Source organism: Pollicipes pollicipes, unplaced genomic scaffold (genome assembly GCF_011947565.3).
Source record: "Pollicipes pollicipes isolate AB1234 unplaced genomic scaffold, Ppol_2.1 Scaffold_5724;HRSCAF=6776_pilon_pilon_pilon, whole genome shotgun sequence".
Lineage (NCBI taxonomy): Eukaryota > Metazoa > Arthropoda > Thecostraca > Pollicipedomorpha > Pollicipedidae > Pollicipes > Pollicipes pollicipes.
In genome coordinates, this window is record NW_023596746.1 from 49,358,681 (window position 1) to 49,375,830 (window position 17,150).

Consider the following 17,150-nt stretch of genomic DNA (forward strand, 5'->3'; position numbering starts at 1 on the left):
TTAATATCATAGTCTGGAAATCAGAGCCGTCTAAATACGTCAGAAGAGGCCCATCGAGCCGCGTGCTTCATCACATTGCTGCCTACGTCTTATTCGCAAGACAACAGAACACCTTATCACATTTATACCATATAAGTTGAGCGTTGAATTCGTAGCAGTGCATGCATGAACATTGATCTTATCAATGTCTGTCCCCAACAATGTGCGGGCCTTGTACATGGTTGGCAGTGTCAAACGCGCGAACGCAACACATATCCGTTTATTATCCAAGTCACGTATCACAAATGCCATCGACAGCTTCCGCCGGCAAGTCGTAGGCAACACATACGCGGTTAAAACTCGGCAGACCAGGCGCGTGGCGCATACACCGTCTAGTGAGCCAGGCGATATGGTGTTCCCGAAGCACAACGATCAGGCCCCCGTTCCACCTCTCACCGCGACCACACGTCACATACTGAACCCACTTAAAAAGGGTCACATGTGGAATGAAAAGGCATCACGGACAACACGGGTTCCCTCCATGCTCACCTAAACGGGTGACAAACATGGCTGTGCACCCCGCGCAACACGTGGACAGGAAGTCACAGCGGGCGCCGTCGCAGACGTACCGTTACAGACGCTGTCGCAGACGCAGCCGCAGACGCATCGCCAACTCTGACACGCCACCAAGTACAGAAGCATACCTCCAGACCCTGCTGTACTTACAAGCATGGCTGGGCGGCTGACTGAATGCCACCCGCCCGATCTCATTCAGCACAGCACCCACCACCTGGCGCTGGCATGGCTGGGCGGCTGACTGAATGTCACCCGCCCGATCTCATTCAGCACAGCACCCACCACCTGGCGCTGGCATGGCTGGGCGGCTGACTGAATGTCACCCGCCCGCTCTCATTCAGCACAGCACCCACCACCTGGCGCTGGCATTGTCATGAGGCTCCCTCGGGGTCAATGACATTTCATCGGGGTTTCAGTCCTTTTTAAGGGGTTTTGGTCCTTTAAAGGGGGGTTCGGGTCAATACAAGTACGTCGATATGTGTAGCGTCACGACAGGCGACCTGGCTGGAAATGTGGCGTCATCTCCTCCTCATCCCCTCCCCAAGAGGAAATGGAAAAAAAAACACCCTCCGATCATTTTGAGTCACGATGAAGAATGCATGTTAACGTGTAGGGGCAACAAGGTCGCGAAATGCAGGGGCATCGCCCGGCACATTTCACAAACAGCTGCACAAGACAGAAGATCCCAATATTGCACAAGAGAAAAATTATCTTCACTTAACCGCATCAATGGAACTTACGAGGCAACAATACAGCCTAAAATATGCAGCCACGCCATCGACCGGCTCAGTCTTAACATTTGTACACCGGTACAACTGAAGCCACCCTACCTTTCCGACAGCTCTAGGCACGCCAGGAAGAACTCCGTTACAATTCAAACTTATCTGATGAAAAACCTATTACTGGAAGCTGGCAGCACGGCCGGCATTTTCCGCCCGTCCGCCCCTGCGTTCACAGATACGTCTGCGTGCCCGCTGGAACGAGACCCGGTCACTGTCCGGCGCCTCCCAGCGTGTCAGCCCCCCGGGGCGATCAGCCGGTGCGAGCGCCCTCACCACCGGCGCCAGTCCCCCGCTGGCTGCGCCCGCTGACGAGCCCGACACTGCCCCGCGCCCCTGGCGCCTCGCGCCGGCCCGGGCGCGGCGGCGGCGCCGCTCACACGCGCCGCTGGCCCGGGCAGCTGAGGTCGAGCGCGCGCACGGCCGGCCGGTCCATCTCTAGCACCTGGCCGTACAGGTCGCGGATGGCCTCGGCCAGGCCGTCGGCCATCTGGTTGGCCGTGTACGGCATGCCCAGCGGCGGCACGTGCACGAACACGGCGCGGCCCGGGTCCTGGCTCAGCGACGTGAAGTAGATGAAGTCGCACAGGTAGTGGCCGGCGTCGTCGGAGACGCTGGCGTCGATGGCGGAGCGGCTGTTGCCGATGGCTTTGCAGGTGCGCGCCAGATCGAGCCGCGTGCAGAGCGTCGACGGCCGGCCGGGCACGCAGCAGTGCTCCGGCGGCGTCCTCTGGTGCACGTCGTCGCGCTGGTACGGCCCGTTGTGCGACACGCGCTCCAGCTGGAGCGTCATCGTATGCGCCGACACGCCCACGTGCACCACCAGGCGCGGCCGCAGCTCGCGCCACCGCTTCGGGATCTCACGCATCACGTACTCGTAGGTGACGGGCACCTGGCGGCGGCGGACGGCGCGCGCAGTTATTACCAGATGCTGACCAGCACCGCTGGGGAGGCCAGGGGTGATAGAACAACAATTATATCTACAGCATCCAGCGCACACTTGACAATGAACGTAGGACATTATGGACAAACCAATAGAACATCCAAACCAAGTATCATGTTTGCAAACTGAACTTGGAGCCCTGAATTACAGTTTCTCCTACACCGAGGTGCCGAACTCGATCGTTTTCTCTCAGAGACAGAAATCAACGTGCGCAGCATTGAAATTATACACTTGTTTGATATTAATAAACCCAGTGGACGTTCCCGTGATCGCGCAGCACACGAGTTTCACATGCGCAGCACACGCGCTTCCTTCGGCAAAGTTATCCCGCGGCAAGGACTGAAAAGTCACGAATCAAAGTCTTGGCCACAATCACAACAGTGGCCAACCTGCTAGCCACCACAACCGAGTCCCCTTCACACCGCTGACCCGCAGCCTCCATCGTGCGACAGACTATTCCACGCTAGACACAGCCACTTACACATCCCAAGCCACACGCAAACCCGAACAGACAGCGTTTCCGTTGCCAAGTGCGGCGGCGCCTCCGCAGACGGCACGTACCTCCTCGATGACGAGCTGGACGCCGAGCTCCTCGGCCACGCCCACCTCGTGCAGTCGGCAGACCGCCTCCCAGCTGGCATTGACCACGTGCGTGCCGAATGGGCCGAACCCGGTGACAAAGATGACGTCGTTGGGGCCGTCGTCGGGCTGCATCAGCAGGTGCAGCTCGCGCGGGATGGCGCCGGTGGCGGCCGCCTTAGGGGGCAGCGCCGCCGGCTGGGCCGACGGCGAGCTGGGCGACTGCTTCGGGGCCGGGGGCGAGGCGTCAGCCGGCGGCGTCGTCTCGCCGGCCGTCGGCGACGAGCCGTTCGCCGGCGGCGGGGAGCTGTCCTCGCTTCTCGCCGGCTCCGGCGTCACTCGGGGCCCAGTAGACAGGTCCATCACAGGCTGAAACATAAATGTTTGTGTGTGTGTAAGATTTGGTGTCATCATGACAGGAATGTGTGCAACATTTCCATGACAGCTACATCATGCAAAATTTGGACACTTCAAACTCCTGACAAATGAAAACTATGGGGGCATGGCAAACAAACATTGGTGAATCCAAAACTCTGTGTTCAAGAGCTGAGTCTGGCCATTCATGCTCTCAATAGGGCAATATCTCCACCCAGTGATGGTACAATATGGCATGCAAAGGATGTGAGCATGAAAACCACAAGATGCTATCTTTTTGTTTCCCTTTTTTGGTTAAACATTTTGGGGGCACAAACCTTTGCAAAAATTAGAAATGCACTACAGGGAGATCCTATTGCAGGGATCCCAGATATTGAACCTGCCCCAAAATGCTTGTGATGGTGATTGAAATGGCTGTGACATGGCCTTTTGGGTGATGGCCCAATGAGTATGACCTTGTGGTATTTCCATTATGGTGTCAATCTTGTCCATGCCACACAGGCTGAACACAGCTCACAAGCAGCTCTGCATCTGTTTTGATTTCAGCAGGATGAATCCCAGCCCAGACCCAAGTCACATGGGTTTGATCCTTAGAATGACTCAAAGCAATGCAGTGGAGCATTAACTCTACTGACTATCCTCAGAACCAATTACAATGGTGTGTATTACAGTAGCCATATTTGTGACACTGCTGTAAGGGTTGGTTATATAAAAGCTTATACAAGGCAATGACTTGTAAATATAAATATATAAATATAAATATATTGTTTATTTGGGTGGTATAAAAGCTCTCAACTGATCAGAACTAAGTTCAAAATTAGATCCATGCAAATTGGGTAGCTTCCATGGTTGACTCAAACTTTACCTGGACCCTCCCTCAAGCTTAGTTTAAGTTAAAATTTGTAACTTAAAAACAGGAGCCTTGGTGTTTAGAATTGATAACTTGCTTTGTAAAAACTTCCAGGCCACTATAAGAATAATGCAAACTATTTTGACTGGTCCTATTGCCACAAAATCTATATAGTGCAATATCATGGGACATGCTTCCTGACTGCAAAAATATAATTATGTCAATCATGCACCATGTAGCAGCAGCAGCACCACAGCAGAGTTCCAGCACACATATGCTGTTAATAGAAACACTCAAGTTTTCTGCATAGTTGTCATAACTCCAGTGCATAGAAAGCCGATATTTTAAGAAGCTATGTTGCAAAGGTAGCTTCTAGCAAATGTACTTCAAAAATAACTCTTGAACACTGATAGTTTTGAAATCTTATGTCATTAGGCCTAATTAAGAACATGCAAGTATGATGCTCCACACACCAATGTCATGTAGATTTGACATTGGTGCAGTGGTCGATTTCCACTCCAGTGCAGTGGAAGGGTTTTTTTTTTGGCAGACTGACATGCCACTACCGTGCATCAATTTGCTTTCTGTCAGGCATTTAGTGAGTCTTAATGACTGAGTAACATGAATGCTGAGACAAATGATGACTGAATGTTATAGCGGCATTGTTTAAGCCAGTATTCTAGCGGCACAGACACCTGCAGGACAGAAATTTCACAAAATAAGGTGGAAGTAGCTGGGGGAGAAACAGATTCGTTCCTAGTACCCACGTCCTTTTTAAGATTGTCCGCTGAAGCCCCAACTGAATGGATAACCACATCCCTGGATACCTACATCTATCTGTATCGATTCAAGCACCCCGCCCCGCGAGCCTTCCCCGATCACCCTATCCAAGCAACGTCCTCAGCTCAACACAGGTAACAAATCCCAGACCGCCAGACAAGCTGGCAAGGTTTATCAGGGACACGCGACGAATTCGGCGCAAGCACGAAGCCAAGGTTCTGGGAAATGCACAGCATACATTTGACTTGCACTAGAGCACTGCCAACGACGATACGGCGCCTGATGCTTGTGTCAGTCTGGTTGTGCTGAACATTTCAACACAGAAGCACGGTTGAAGTTTGGTGGGAGAGGGGATGCTGATCAGGGAAAATAGCTGTACTCACCTTCGAAAAAGGCAAAAAGCGTCATATTCTCCGGATTTCATTCATTTTTTTCTCAAGTTCATGGAGATACCTCAACACGCAGCACTCCTCTCGCTGAAATTATTACATGCCAACAGTTGATCAAAATACAGTTGATTTAGCGAGCCAGACATCACCGCAAACAAATATCATTGCTAAGGCAGTGGCTATGAATATTGTCAAGTTTCTGGCACGGCAGCTGGAACCAACAGTTGCGTAGGGGGAGACAGATGCATATAAGCTGAGCCTTCTGAACATCTCAGGGGCACCGTTCACCCGTTCACTCACTGTGCTCTCATTGTTTATGCCTCCTGACTGTGCACCCTTTGGTTTTTAATATTTTGTCTTTGTTCCTGCCGTGCTGATACAGACGGTGCCACTAACAAGCGTTCAAACAAGCCGCACATTAATGCCGCGACCTGGACGCGTCCATCGTTATTGGTGGACGTTAGCTACCCCATAGCAGCAAGCTCTACTACGGGAGCACAAGGCTGCGGAACTAACAGGCTAGGTACCAATGCACCACGATGATGCCACTACATTGCTTTAAAAATGTAATATAGTTTACATCACAAGTAGCACTTCTCTTGTGGTTTGTGTATTTCAAAACGCACGACCCTGACTGCTTTTGGGTAAATAAAGCGGACACAGTGGAATGCAATATCACGTCTACACAAATGCCGAGTTACCACATTGCCAGTAACGACAATGGTTTAGCGGAGCACGCGCTTGTGACAGCGAAACAAAACAAAATGCAACGAACCAGAAATCATGCAACTTCCGTTTCCCACGTAACCATACACGAAATTTCTAGACAGAAATAAAGGGCAAAGCGAAACGCCGGGCACCCTCAGACGGCGACAACCCTGTGCCAAAGACCAGCGACAACATTTGAGCATTGCAAGGCCGCCGCGGGCCTCCGGTCGGTTGGAGGAAGCGCTCATAGTGTCACGGGACGACTCTCGCTGCGTCGTGGCGGCGCCTCTCAAAATGTCGCGCCGAGGCTGAGATTACCGACAGCCAGCGAGCCCGGCGGCGGGCTCAAAATGCACAGCACCGTTCACTCCCAGTCCCGTTAAGTCTGTCCTCCGCTGCGCCCCGACGGCAGCGGCTACAGCTCCGTCTTGGGCGGCAGTTCGTCGAGTTCGACGTCGCTGAGGTCGATGTCCTCCTCCTCGGGCAGCTCGCCGTCCTTGCCGTCCCAGGCGGGTACCTCGTCGGCGGTCGGCAGGCTGGCGCCGCGGATGGTGCTGGTCGAGCCACGCCCGTACGACAGGTCCCGCAGGAAGTCGTTGATGCCATCGAAGGTGAACGGGCCGCGCAGCGTGGCGAACGAGCCCTTCTTCTTGTTGACCACCACCATGGCCGGGTATCCGAAGCCGCCGATGTCGACGGAGGTCTCAAGCGCCGACTGGGCGGCCGCCTCCGACCACAGCCAGCCCCACTGCTTCTGCTTGAAGCGCTCGCCGAGGCGTGCCAGGTCGGCCAGGTGCGCATCACGGCACGCTGACTGGCAGTCGAGGATGTGCGGCAGGAAGGCGATCACGCACAGGCCATGGTCTTCACACGCCTCCTTCAGCACGGCGTTCGACGTCACCTGCGGCGCGGCGGTCCGGGTCAGACGCACACCCCGGTCAGACGCACACCCCCGGGCACGGAGACGCGGGCACGGTCCGCCCGCCCACGGCACAGAGGCGGCACCAGTGCACCCCGAAAGGCCCGCCGCAGCAGCGCGGGACCCGAGGCCGATCTAGACTGACGGACGCCGTGACCCGCTGCGAGTGAGCCGAGTCAAGAACGGGCCGGGTGACTGCAGAACGGCCTAGCCCAAATACAAATGCACGTTAATTCTTACACCGCAACAGACTGGCACAACCGTACATACATGAAAATTGTTGACTTATGCTTATCCATCATCAAACAATGCACCTTTTCCACCTTAACTCATCAGAGTCGACAACCAAACTGGGTCAAGGCAAACCAGGTTGGCACCATAATCCGTAGATAGCATCGATTTTGCAACACAATACACTCCTACGCAACACGCTGAGATAGCCGCAGCATGGCCAGGATAGACCACAACACGTCTCCATTTGCCAGCATCCCCAGCAGCAGCATCAGCAGCAGCAGCAGCATCCCGGCAGCCGAGCGCCGCCAGCCGTGGCGGCCGTCCCCGGCCCTCGGGGTGCTGCTCCACACCTGTTTGATCTCGGGCGCCGGCAGCAGGGCCACGGCCTTCTCCTCGGCCCAGCGCACGATGTCGTCAGCCGTGCGGCCGCCGTCGTATTCCTCGGCGCTGCCGCGGCTCTTGGAGCCGCCACCGAAGAACTTGATGGTGGGGTAGCCCTTGACGCCATACTCACTCGCCTTACCACTGTGCGCCGTGGCGTCCAGCGCGCCCAGCTTTACCTGCCGGCGGCCGGGACCGGGTAGGCGGGGTCAGACGGATCATACAGAGTCACATGGGGTCAGACAGGGTCAGACAGGTCACACAGAGTCACACAGGGTCACGCAGGGTCAGACTGGTCAGCTGGGGTCAGCTGGGTTCAGACAGGGTCAGCTTGGTTCAGACACAGTCAGCTGGGTTTAGATATGGTCAGCTGGGTTTAAACATGGTCAGCCAGGTTCAATCATGGTCAGCTGGGTTCAGACGGGTCAGACAGAACAACGCGGTCCGGGACGGGGTCAGACGGGTCACACGGGCTCACGCGGGGTCATGCGACCGAGACGTGGGTTATGCGGCTCCCGGGATCAGACGAGGTCAGGCTGGGCCGTAAGACCGAGACGGGGGTTATGCAGCCCCAGGATCAGACCGGAACGGCGGGGGTAGTATGAAGACAGGAGAAGAAAACGGGGTGCGGTAACCGGGACCGGATCAGAAAACGTGGTGGCCATGGAATGGCCACAGGGCCAGACAGGGTACTGAAGTATGACAGAGTGGTGGCCAGAAGGTGTGATGAGGATAGAGAACAAGCCTGGGGACACCAATGCCGGGTGAGGCGGAGGATAGAGTTGGCTGTGCATGGCCGACATTGCATGAAGGCACAACAGAAGGGAGAGGAACGCCGTTTACAGCGAGACACCAAAATCCCGCCGACACAAGATGGGAGTGATCAATGTGCCTGCATTATTACCATGTACCAACCACCTTACATGACAATCGCCTTCTGGGACAATGTTGAACACCATAAGCACAAGGCAGTATCACATGTACATAATGATGCAGCACTAGAACCACCTGATGGAACGAATTTACCAAAAGGGCTAACAGTTAGTAATAATAATGTCAGGTTTGTGGCATTACCTGGTAACATCACCCCATTGCCAATCAGAAAGTATTTTGTTTGAGAGCACAGGTCCATGACCAATATAAGACCCACATACTAGCAGTTAATTGAGTATTTCAGCAAAGGTTTCAGCACCAATATCTTGTTACTGCCACTGCACCAAAAAACTCATTGTTCCTCCCACCAAATGTCAAGTCTAAAATTAGCAAGTTGTCAAGTACATTTGCAAGAAAAGTTATGCAGATAGACAACACAGTAGTAACAGCATTATTTTTTACATAAAGAGGAGATCTATTTCTCTTCTCCAGGATTTATATCTCCATTCTCCTGTTTTTTTTCCTCTGGGGAATAAGGCTTTCAGTACTGTCTTACAAACATCCCGTCAGTTAAAATCAAAATGGATGGCCAATGGACAACACTCATCATTTAGTGAGTCACGCACCTTGCCCTTGAGCCTGCTAGCGGCCTCAGCCCAGTGGGGTGCCAGGTTCTTGCAGTGGCCACACCAGGGGGCGAAGAACTCCACCAGCCAGATGTCATCTGACTCGATCACCATCTTGTCAAAGTTGCTGTCGGTCAGCTCGATCACGTCTTTGGCGTCCCCGCCGCCGCCGCCGCTACCGCCGCCGCCGCCGCCCGACTGGGGGATACGCAGACGACGGCGTCAGCGCGCGAGCGCCCCCGACTCAGAGGATGCCAGGCTCAGGAGGCAGGCAGGGGGACCAACACCGAGCCGCGCTACCCGCCCGCAACGAGCGGTGAATACGAGGCCAGCAAATCTCCGGTGACTTAAGACGCTGCTTCCTCGTCTCCAGACAACAAGCAGCGACGGGCGTTCCTCGCTCCCGTACCTCACCACACCACACATGCCAGCACGCCGCGGTCCTTACTTTGCCGCCGCTGCGGGCGTTGACCATGTCGCGGACCGCCTTGAGGCCGCCATCCACCAGACCCTGGGACGAGCGGGCCCCCTGGTAGTCCTCAGGCTTCTTCTTGTTGAGGCCAAACACCTTGATGGTGGGGAAGCCGCGCACGCCGTACTGACCGCCCAGCGACTGGTGCTGGTCAGCGTCCACAGCGCCCATCTTCACTACACCCTGACAAGGCACGGTGGTCCGCGGTCAGCACAGGTCATCAGCGCGCACTGACTGGCAACACTGCACACCAAAGGGCTGGGGTCACCACACTGGCCACAAAAGAAAAAATCTCCACTAGGATGCTTCAACTCACTGTCATTTCCCATGGTCAGTTGGGTGTGAGGGCCTTTGCATTACCAGTTGTCAACATGGCTTTTAAAAACACATGCCATAAGTTAAATGTAACAATAAATAATGATATGTCAATAATGATAAAGATGGAAAGCAATAGACTAAAATAAGAATAAAAAGGAACAAAATGTGAATGCATTATAAATGAATGGGGACATGCATGTAGCATGAGCATAAGAATGCAAAACTGTTGCCCAATAACAAAAGTGCTGGCTTATCAATCACACTAGTTGCAAATACCACTCCTATGCACATTTCTTTAAGCTCTGATAACTATTCAAAAATAATTATGACCAAGGTTGCAAAAAACAAAAGTATTGAACATGAAAGAGCACATCAATATTTTGCATACCTTTAATGCTGTTGCTGCCTTTTTGTACTCTGGAACCAAATTCTTACAGTGACCACACCATGGAGCATAGAACTCCACAATCCAGACACTATCACTATCTATCACTTCTCTGTTGAAGTTGCTAGGTGTCAGTTCGATGACATCATCCCTTGCTGAGTACAGACCGTCACTGGCAGCAATCAGCCCAAACAGCAGCAGGGCTGAAATGGAGAAAATACATCAGTAATATGCAGTTAAATCAATAATACATAGATATGTGGTTAAATACATAGATATGTGGGAACAAGCATCACAAGCATGCAGTTAGCCACCAACAAAACCCACCTAGTAAATGCATGGTGTTTCAGAACCACCAATGCTTAGAAATGTGTTACAATGTGGAAACATAACAATAGAACATGTGCTGATTTGATCACAAAATGGTCAAATTTCATCACTTTTAATGTATATATGAAACTTGATACAAATGCTGAACAGTGACATCATTCAGTTTTGAATGCACCTAACCAATCTTATTTATCCCCATCAGCAAACAACTTTTGCTCAGTAAGGGATGCCTACACAGCATCAGCATGACATGTCAGGCAAGACCGTTCTGGTGCAGCCTCAGCTCAACCCAAGTCATACGTGCAAAATTTTTGAACTGCAAAAATATCCTTAGGGTATTTCTGTCTGAAAACACCAGACATCATTCTTTGAAACATTGGCTCTTATAAGGCAGAACTCTGAAAGCCCAGGTTCACAAAGTAAATGCACAACCTTGCAGTTTTTTGTGATGTTGCTGTGACAAAGGCATAATGTGCATTTTGTTGCAGTCTGATACTTCGCAGGTTACAGAAATCTTAACATCATGCATGTCCTATTTGACCATTGGGGCAGCAACAGCACTTCAAACGTGGCACTCCAAATGTGGCACTTCAAACGTGGCACTTCAAAAATGTGCAACGTTTGTCCACCTTACGCCGCATAGTTGGGTATAATTACCTGAAAAACTGCAAAAACATAGACTTACCGAACCAGGTATGTATACGTGACATTACTGCTTAACTACAATATCACAGCGATATGTCACGATTTGATCCTGCTTCTTGAGGTCACACAAAAACCCCTGTAATGACGATAAATCAAGTACTCTTGAGAAGTTGAATTTAATCAGAAAACTTGCAACGCTCCCGGGCCCTCTCCGGCTTCGAAACTCATCGGAGGAAATTTGCGCCGAGTATGTATCGTCCTCGCAGTCACAGCGAATCTGCCCGAGCCGGCTCTGGATGACGTCATAAGCGTACGTGTCGCCAGTCAGACGCGTCCAACTGCTCCACGAGTGGTTCACAAACTTGGCAACATGTGATTGGTCGATAATGACGTCATACAAGAAGTTGCGAGCCCGTGGCCCAGCAGCCACGCGAACGGCGCCGTGCCACAGTTACCGGATCCTAACGTGTCAGGCGTGAACGGGGGCGGATGTCAGGTGCGGGCGGAACAGGGGAGGGGAGCACGGAGGCACGATGCCATGGACATAGCCGGCTAAACAGACGCAGTCTTCTTTACGCTACAAATGCCATACAAAATTGGACGTCTTCGGATTTCCAGGTGACCGAGGACAGTCGCAAGCGGAAATGCGCCTACGAAAAGGTGGAAATAATTCTTCGCTGATTGGCATGGTGGGGATTGGGAGATTTTAATGTTCATTACGGTGTTCAGAGGCCATACGCTGTTCCCGGGGGCCCTCAATATTCGCTTGCATGCTCGATGCGATCGTTAAGGAGCGTTTCACGCTGTCCATATTTTCTTTTTGCATTTGCAGCAAGGGACTTGCGCTGTTGGTGGGCCCTTCCTGCTGGCATGTTGGGACAATCTTGTCAATCAGGGGCCTTCCTCAGATTCTTTCCAATCGCTCGAAGGGATCCTCACGCTATAGCCGGAGCCCCATGTGTTAGCCGGCCGGGGCTGCTCGGGGGCCCTTCACGTTGGCCTCGGTTTACGTACCGGCACACTTGCGATTTGCTTATGGGCCCACTCCACTAGTATAGGGCCCTTCCAATTCTCTGTCACTTGCTTAGGGCCCTACGCCCATGTCGGAGGCCCTTCTGTTAACCTGCTTGGACACATTCGGTCCTTTGGATTTCAGGTACTTCCTATTTGAATTGAGGACCATATACACTTGTCGTGGCCCCCACCAGTTCACCTGCTCGGGCACACTAGGCTGCTCGGGGGTCCTGCACATTGGGTTTTAACATATGAATGTAGGACGCTATACGTTTCTGTCGGGGGCCCACCTGATAACCTGTTCAGGAACACTCGATCTGTCGGGGGCTCTCCACACTAGGTCTTGGGTGCTTCTTATTTGAATGGAGGGCTCTACGTTGTTGTCGGGGGCCTATCTGATAACCTGCTTTACACACTCAATCGTTTGGAGCCCTCTACTTTGGGTCTCGGATTTTTCCTATTTGAATTGAGTGCCCTACGTGCTTATCGCGGGCCTTATCTCTTTATCTGCTCGGGTGTACTTGATCCTTCAGGGGCCTCCACATTGTGTTGTGGGTATTTCCTATTTGTGGCTTAGTTATTAAATTTTGGCATCCGCGGTCACATGGAAGGGTTTTTACAAAACTTTTTGACTGAATGAAATTTCGAGTTCATATTGGTTCTTATCATCCGACAGGTATTCGCAAGAAAATGGTGTGCCTCGGGACAGCCTATACAGTGTCTTTCTTTTCGCCGCGATGATAACTGATATACTGCACACACTTCCACGTGGGATCAGCCGTTCTCTGTTCGTAGACGACTTCATTATTTGGTGCAGTTGGTCGACCAGTCGCGCGAGGGAGCGCCAGCTGCAGCTATCACATGACTGGGACAATGGAGCGTGCTCAACGAGTTTCTGTCTTCCGAAACTCAGTTTATGTCTGTTTACAAGCGCCGTGACAAGCGCAGTTTTTGTCTGCCGCCGTCCCCATTATTGTCCTGAGATGGCAATAAGACTACATGGGCAGCGCGTCGCTACTGAGAATGCCGTGAAATTTCTGGGTATACGATCTGACCAACATCTTACATACCGAAAGCACATAAGAACCTCCGCGACAAATATACAAAATCCCTTCACATTTGAAGTTGGACGTACATCACACGGTGCTGATAGGAGGACGCTCTTACTTTTGTGCCGTTCGCCCATTCGTTCAAAACTGGACTACAGATGTTTTATCTATGATGGCACATCAAACCTGATCAAGCGTGCTTAAAACATAATGCACTACGCCGCACTATGCGTCGCCACAGGGGGTTTTCGAACATAGCCAATAGATAGTCCTCTGGTAGGGAGGGGCTCATGGGCCTCGCTAGGATTGCAAAGGCAGATACTGATTTTGGATTTTGTTTTCGGAGTCAACCCTAGACTCTAGGGGCCCGCAGTGTTGCGTGCCCGCCTCCTTGACGAAATGCTGGATCCGCCCCTGGTTGTGAGGGGCAGTGCCACGAATTTCAAATTGGGGGGGGGAGGGGGAGGGCAGGATTTCCCAGGGCCTCCGGGAGAAAATGAGACCCCTCACATGGGCCTCCTGCTCGGAGTGTCAGTTTTTGTAAATGGTTGGGGTGGAGGCGGGCGAAGGGCCCGACCATTATTTGCCCGCCTTTTTCTCATCGGATTTGGCCCATCTTATGTTAACGAAAGGTAAGTCGTACGTACTTTAAATTTCATATCATTACAAATGCTATTTGATTTATGCACCGCAATAGTCATGCGGGAGTGAATTTAGGGGGAGGGGGGGGGGGGCACTGAAAGCAGGTGCCCCTTCTGATCGGAAAACAAGGGTGCCCCTCTAGAGGCCGTCTTAGGGTACCGAAGACACCTATGGCGGCCATGGGCGGGGACACGTATTTTTGCTTGTGTAAGACGAAGACTGGGATAGCTATGAATGACCTGGGTCATTCCCGGGCGCCAGAACCTTCCAGATTAACCTCATAAACCTTTGCCCGTCCTATGGCCCATTGTGTGTAAAGTTTATTGCATCATCTATCCGCATAGCAGTTACGAATTTCATCTGACGGTGAAAGCAAACATGACTTTTTATCACGAGGGGAATGACATTCTTGTGTTGGTTGAGGCACTACTCTATACCACAAACATGAAAGTTTTCTCTCCATGGGTGCAGTAAACATTCGCCTAAATTACCGGATCCAGGTACGAAGTTTGAGTGCCTAGCCATTCGGCCAAATCACATAACTTATTATGCGTTATGTAAGTTTTCATTACGTAACTTACATAACGCATCTATATCTCCATTCTTCAGTTTTCTTTTGGTCCTTGGACATAAGCTATAACATCCCTCGTAAAACAGTGGCGCTTCATTAAAGTTATGATTTTTGGGTGCCTCACGAGTAGCGTGCACAAATTTTGGGCTGAATTTGGCATGGTACCACAATTTTTTTCTTCAATTCAACGATGTCATGGCATCAACAATTGTAGTCAACAACGTCATCATAATCAATAATGCCAGACAACACTCAAGTATATTCAATAGCTCATAATGAACAATTTACTTGGATGATATTTGTATTGAATTGAGACTAATAGCAAACTGTTCGGCTCAAAATCACGCAAGTTGTTATGTGCATTTGCAAATTCGTTTCACTGAAGGCATGTTGTCGAAATATGAACGCATCTATTACCCTGTTTACATGGGCAGCTGTGATTCGAATTGAGCCGGGACCCGTCCTCGATCCGAACTATCCGGCCCATGTATACACTCACGCGCCGTTCCGCTGATTCGAATCGTGCGCCGAAGGAAATCCCTTCCCGTGAGAGGATCATCCGTTCAGGAAGGGATTTCGTCCGAATTATCGGCCGTCAGCTGTCTAAACAAAAAAAAAGAAAAATGCCTGGCGCACGCAGTTCTGTTCATGGCCATTTCAGCTTCGTTTGGTGTTGCCGCTTTTCCACGGGTTTTTAGCTATTGCTCGAGACGGTCCAAGTCCAAGATGGTAAAGGAAAAGAGAAAGAAGGTGAAGTTGACACCATGCTGCTAAAACTACCCTTAATATTGAGGGCCTTGAGTGGCTGGCAGCACAGAAATCCTCACGTAATTTAGCCTTGCTAGGCGCGTGATCTATGCAGACAGCAGGCGTCGGCGGTGTTTGGTGTTATCTTTCCGCCTAAAGGTTAGATTAATTTACATCTGGGGCAGGCTCCATGCTTCCAAAAGCCAGATGGAGGTAATGTGGTCATTTTATATAGCTTTGACTTGTTCTCACTTTAATTTTTGGATTGCTCAAAATTCTTGCAGAGAATGCCTCCAAGTTTCTTTCATTAAGTTAATACCTAAAGGCCCCAGGAGTGTTTTTGCAGATGTTCCTTAAATTAGGATGCTGGTTGCTTGTCAGTTAAATTTGTGTGAGAAAGGTAGCTTAAAAATTGCTGCGTGATATGACGGATGAACAAATATAGATCATTGCAGTCAGCTCGGAATGTGAATTTTTTTAACGGTAGGACCGAAATTGCCCAATGACAGGGTCAGAACAGCAAGAAAGCAAATGTGAACACTGGATGAAAATAGTTGTCATCATTACTCTGCTAAATCCAAGTTTGTGTGTTCCATGTGCAGGAAAACAGTGCATAAACTAACACCTAACGTGATGGCACATGCTGCATGGAGAACATGTCTGTGTTGCATATCATCACCTGTTTTTGTACTGATGATTAAATATGTCACCTTGGTGCTTTTTTGTGATGGGTGTCTGCAGGCCATGAGGTAGGTACTTGAACTGTTCAACAATTCTTGCAGGGAGTACCAATAGTTTCTTGCATTAAGTGAATACATAAATGCCCCAGGATTGATTTTGCAGACATTCCTCCTGTGACTTGAACATTTGGTTGACCACCTATTGGCAGGAGGGATGTGCTGGATATTGGTGACTGGCTCGTCAAGGAAATATGAAGCTACATCACACTGGTAGACCAAATGGCAAGGAAGCGGGGGCTGGAATATTTGTTTTTGATGTGATTAGGCTGTTTGTTGCTTGTTGGTTTAGTGTGTGTGATAGGTAACTCAATAATTCCTGCATGATGCAAAGGATCAACAAATATAGGCAATAGATCATTGCAGTCAGTGCAGGATGTGAACTATTTTTAATGATGGGGCCAAAATTGCCCAGTGCTGGTTCCAAAATGTCAAGAAAGCAAATGTGAGCACTGGATGAAAATAGCTGTCATCAGTACTCTGTCAAATCCAGGTTTGTGCATTTCACGTGGAAGAAAACAGTGCATAAACTAAGTAAACCTAGCATAATGCCACATGAGGTGCAGAGAACATCTGTGGTGCACATCATTACCTGTTTTTGTACTGGTGAGTAAATATGTTACCCTGGTGCTTTTTTGTGACATGTATCTTTGCAAACCATGAGGTGGATAATTGAGCTGTTGTTATAATTAATCATTTGTTATGAATTTTGAGCCCAGATTGCATTTGTCATGTCAGCTCTGGGGCTGGTTCACATGTTATGATCTTTGGACTGTGCGAACACAGCTGTTTGTGCCACCTAGCCATCAGTCCATATCAGCCAATGCTGTTGACTGCAAGGATATCAAAGCAGTGTTTCAACCCTAGTATGTCAAGAAAGCAAATAGCTGCATTCTGACTTGCCAGTCCATGCCAAGTCTAAATGGCAATGCTGCCCTCAGATGATGCATTGGATGGGGAAAGACAACATAGTTACACAATTTTTGCCACTAACTATGTAGCATTCATGAGTCATTTCTGTAGCTTAGCTCACTGTTGCAGGCTGCTCATAAATGCATTAGTGTGGGAGTAGGTAATGTGTTTCTTGGGCTGCGCAAAGTAGATGACATGATGCTGGGTGGCATACTGATATGAGTGTGGTAAGTTTGTGAGTGTCGTTGGCCAATACAAGAAAATACTGATTTCCTGCTAGCCAAAGTTTCCCGCTAGTAAAAATTTGCATATAACACTGTTTATGTGACAGATTTGG

At 50.5% G+C, this 17,150-nt stretch overlaps 2 protein-coding genes across 2 annotated transcripts; both read right to left on the reverse strand.

Moving 5' to 3' along the window:
- Positions 1 to 243: 243 nt before the first annotated feature.
- LOC119103780 (pyroglutamyl-peptidase 1) lies at positions 244 to 5,016 on the reverse strand. Its single transcript, XM_037227432.1, has 3 exons — positions 4,913 to 5,016; positions 2,839 to 3,225; positions 244 to 2,226 (listed from the first exon to the last, which is right to left on the reverse strand). The coding sequence occupies exons 2-3, from the start codon at positions 3,217 to 3,219 to the stop codon at positions 1,711 to 1,713; spliced, it is 897 nt and encodes a 298-aa protein (XP_037083327.1). The 5' UTR covers positions 3,220 to 3,225; positions 4,913 to 5,016; the 3' UTR covers positions 244 to 1,710.
- An 828-nt stretch (positions 5,017 to 5,844) lies between these two features.
- CaBP1 (Protein disulfide-isomerase A6 homolog CaBP1) lies at positions 5,845 to 11,413 on the reverse strand. The gene is made up of 6 exons (XM_037226996.1): positions 11,182 to 11,413; positions 10,170 to 10,369; positions 9,440 to 9,646; positions 8,992 to 9,189; positions 7,462 to 7,671; positions 5,845 to 6,859 (listed from the first exon to the last, which is right to left on the reverse strand). Exons 1-6 carry the CDS (start codon positions 11,204 to 11,206, stop codon positions 6,374 to 6,376), a joined length of 1,326 nt encoding a protein of 441 aa, XP_037082891.1. The 5' UTR covers positions 11,207 to 11,413; the 3' UTR covers positions 5,845 to 6,373.
- Between the last annotated feature and the right edge of the window lie 5,737 nt (positions 11,414 to 17,150).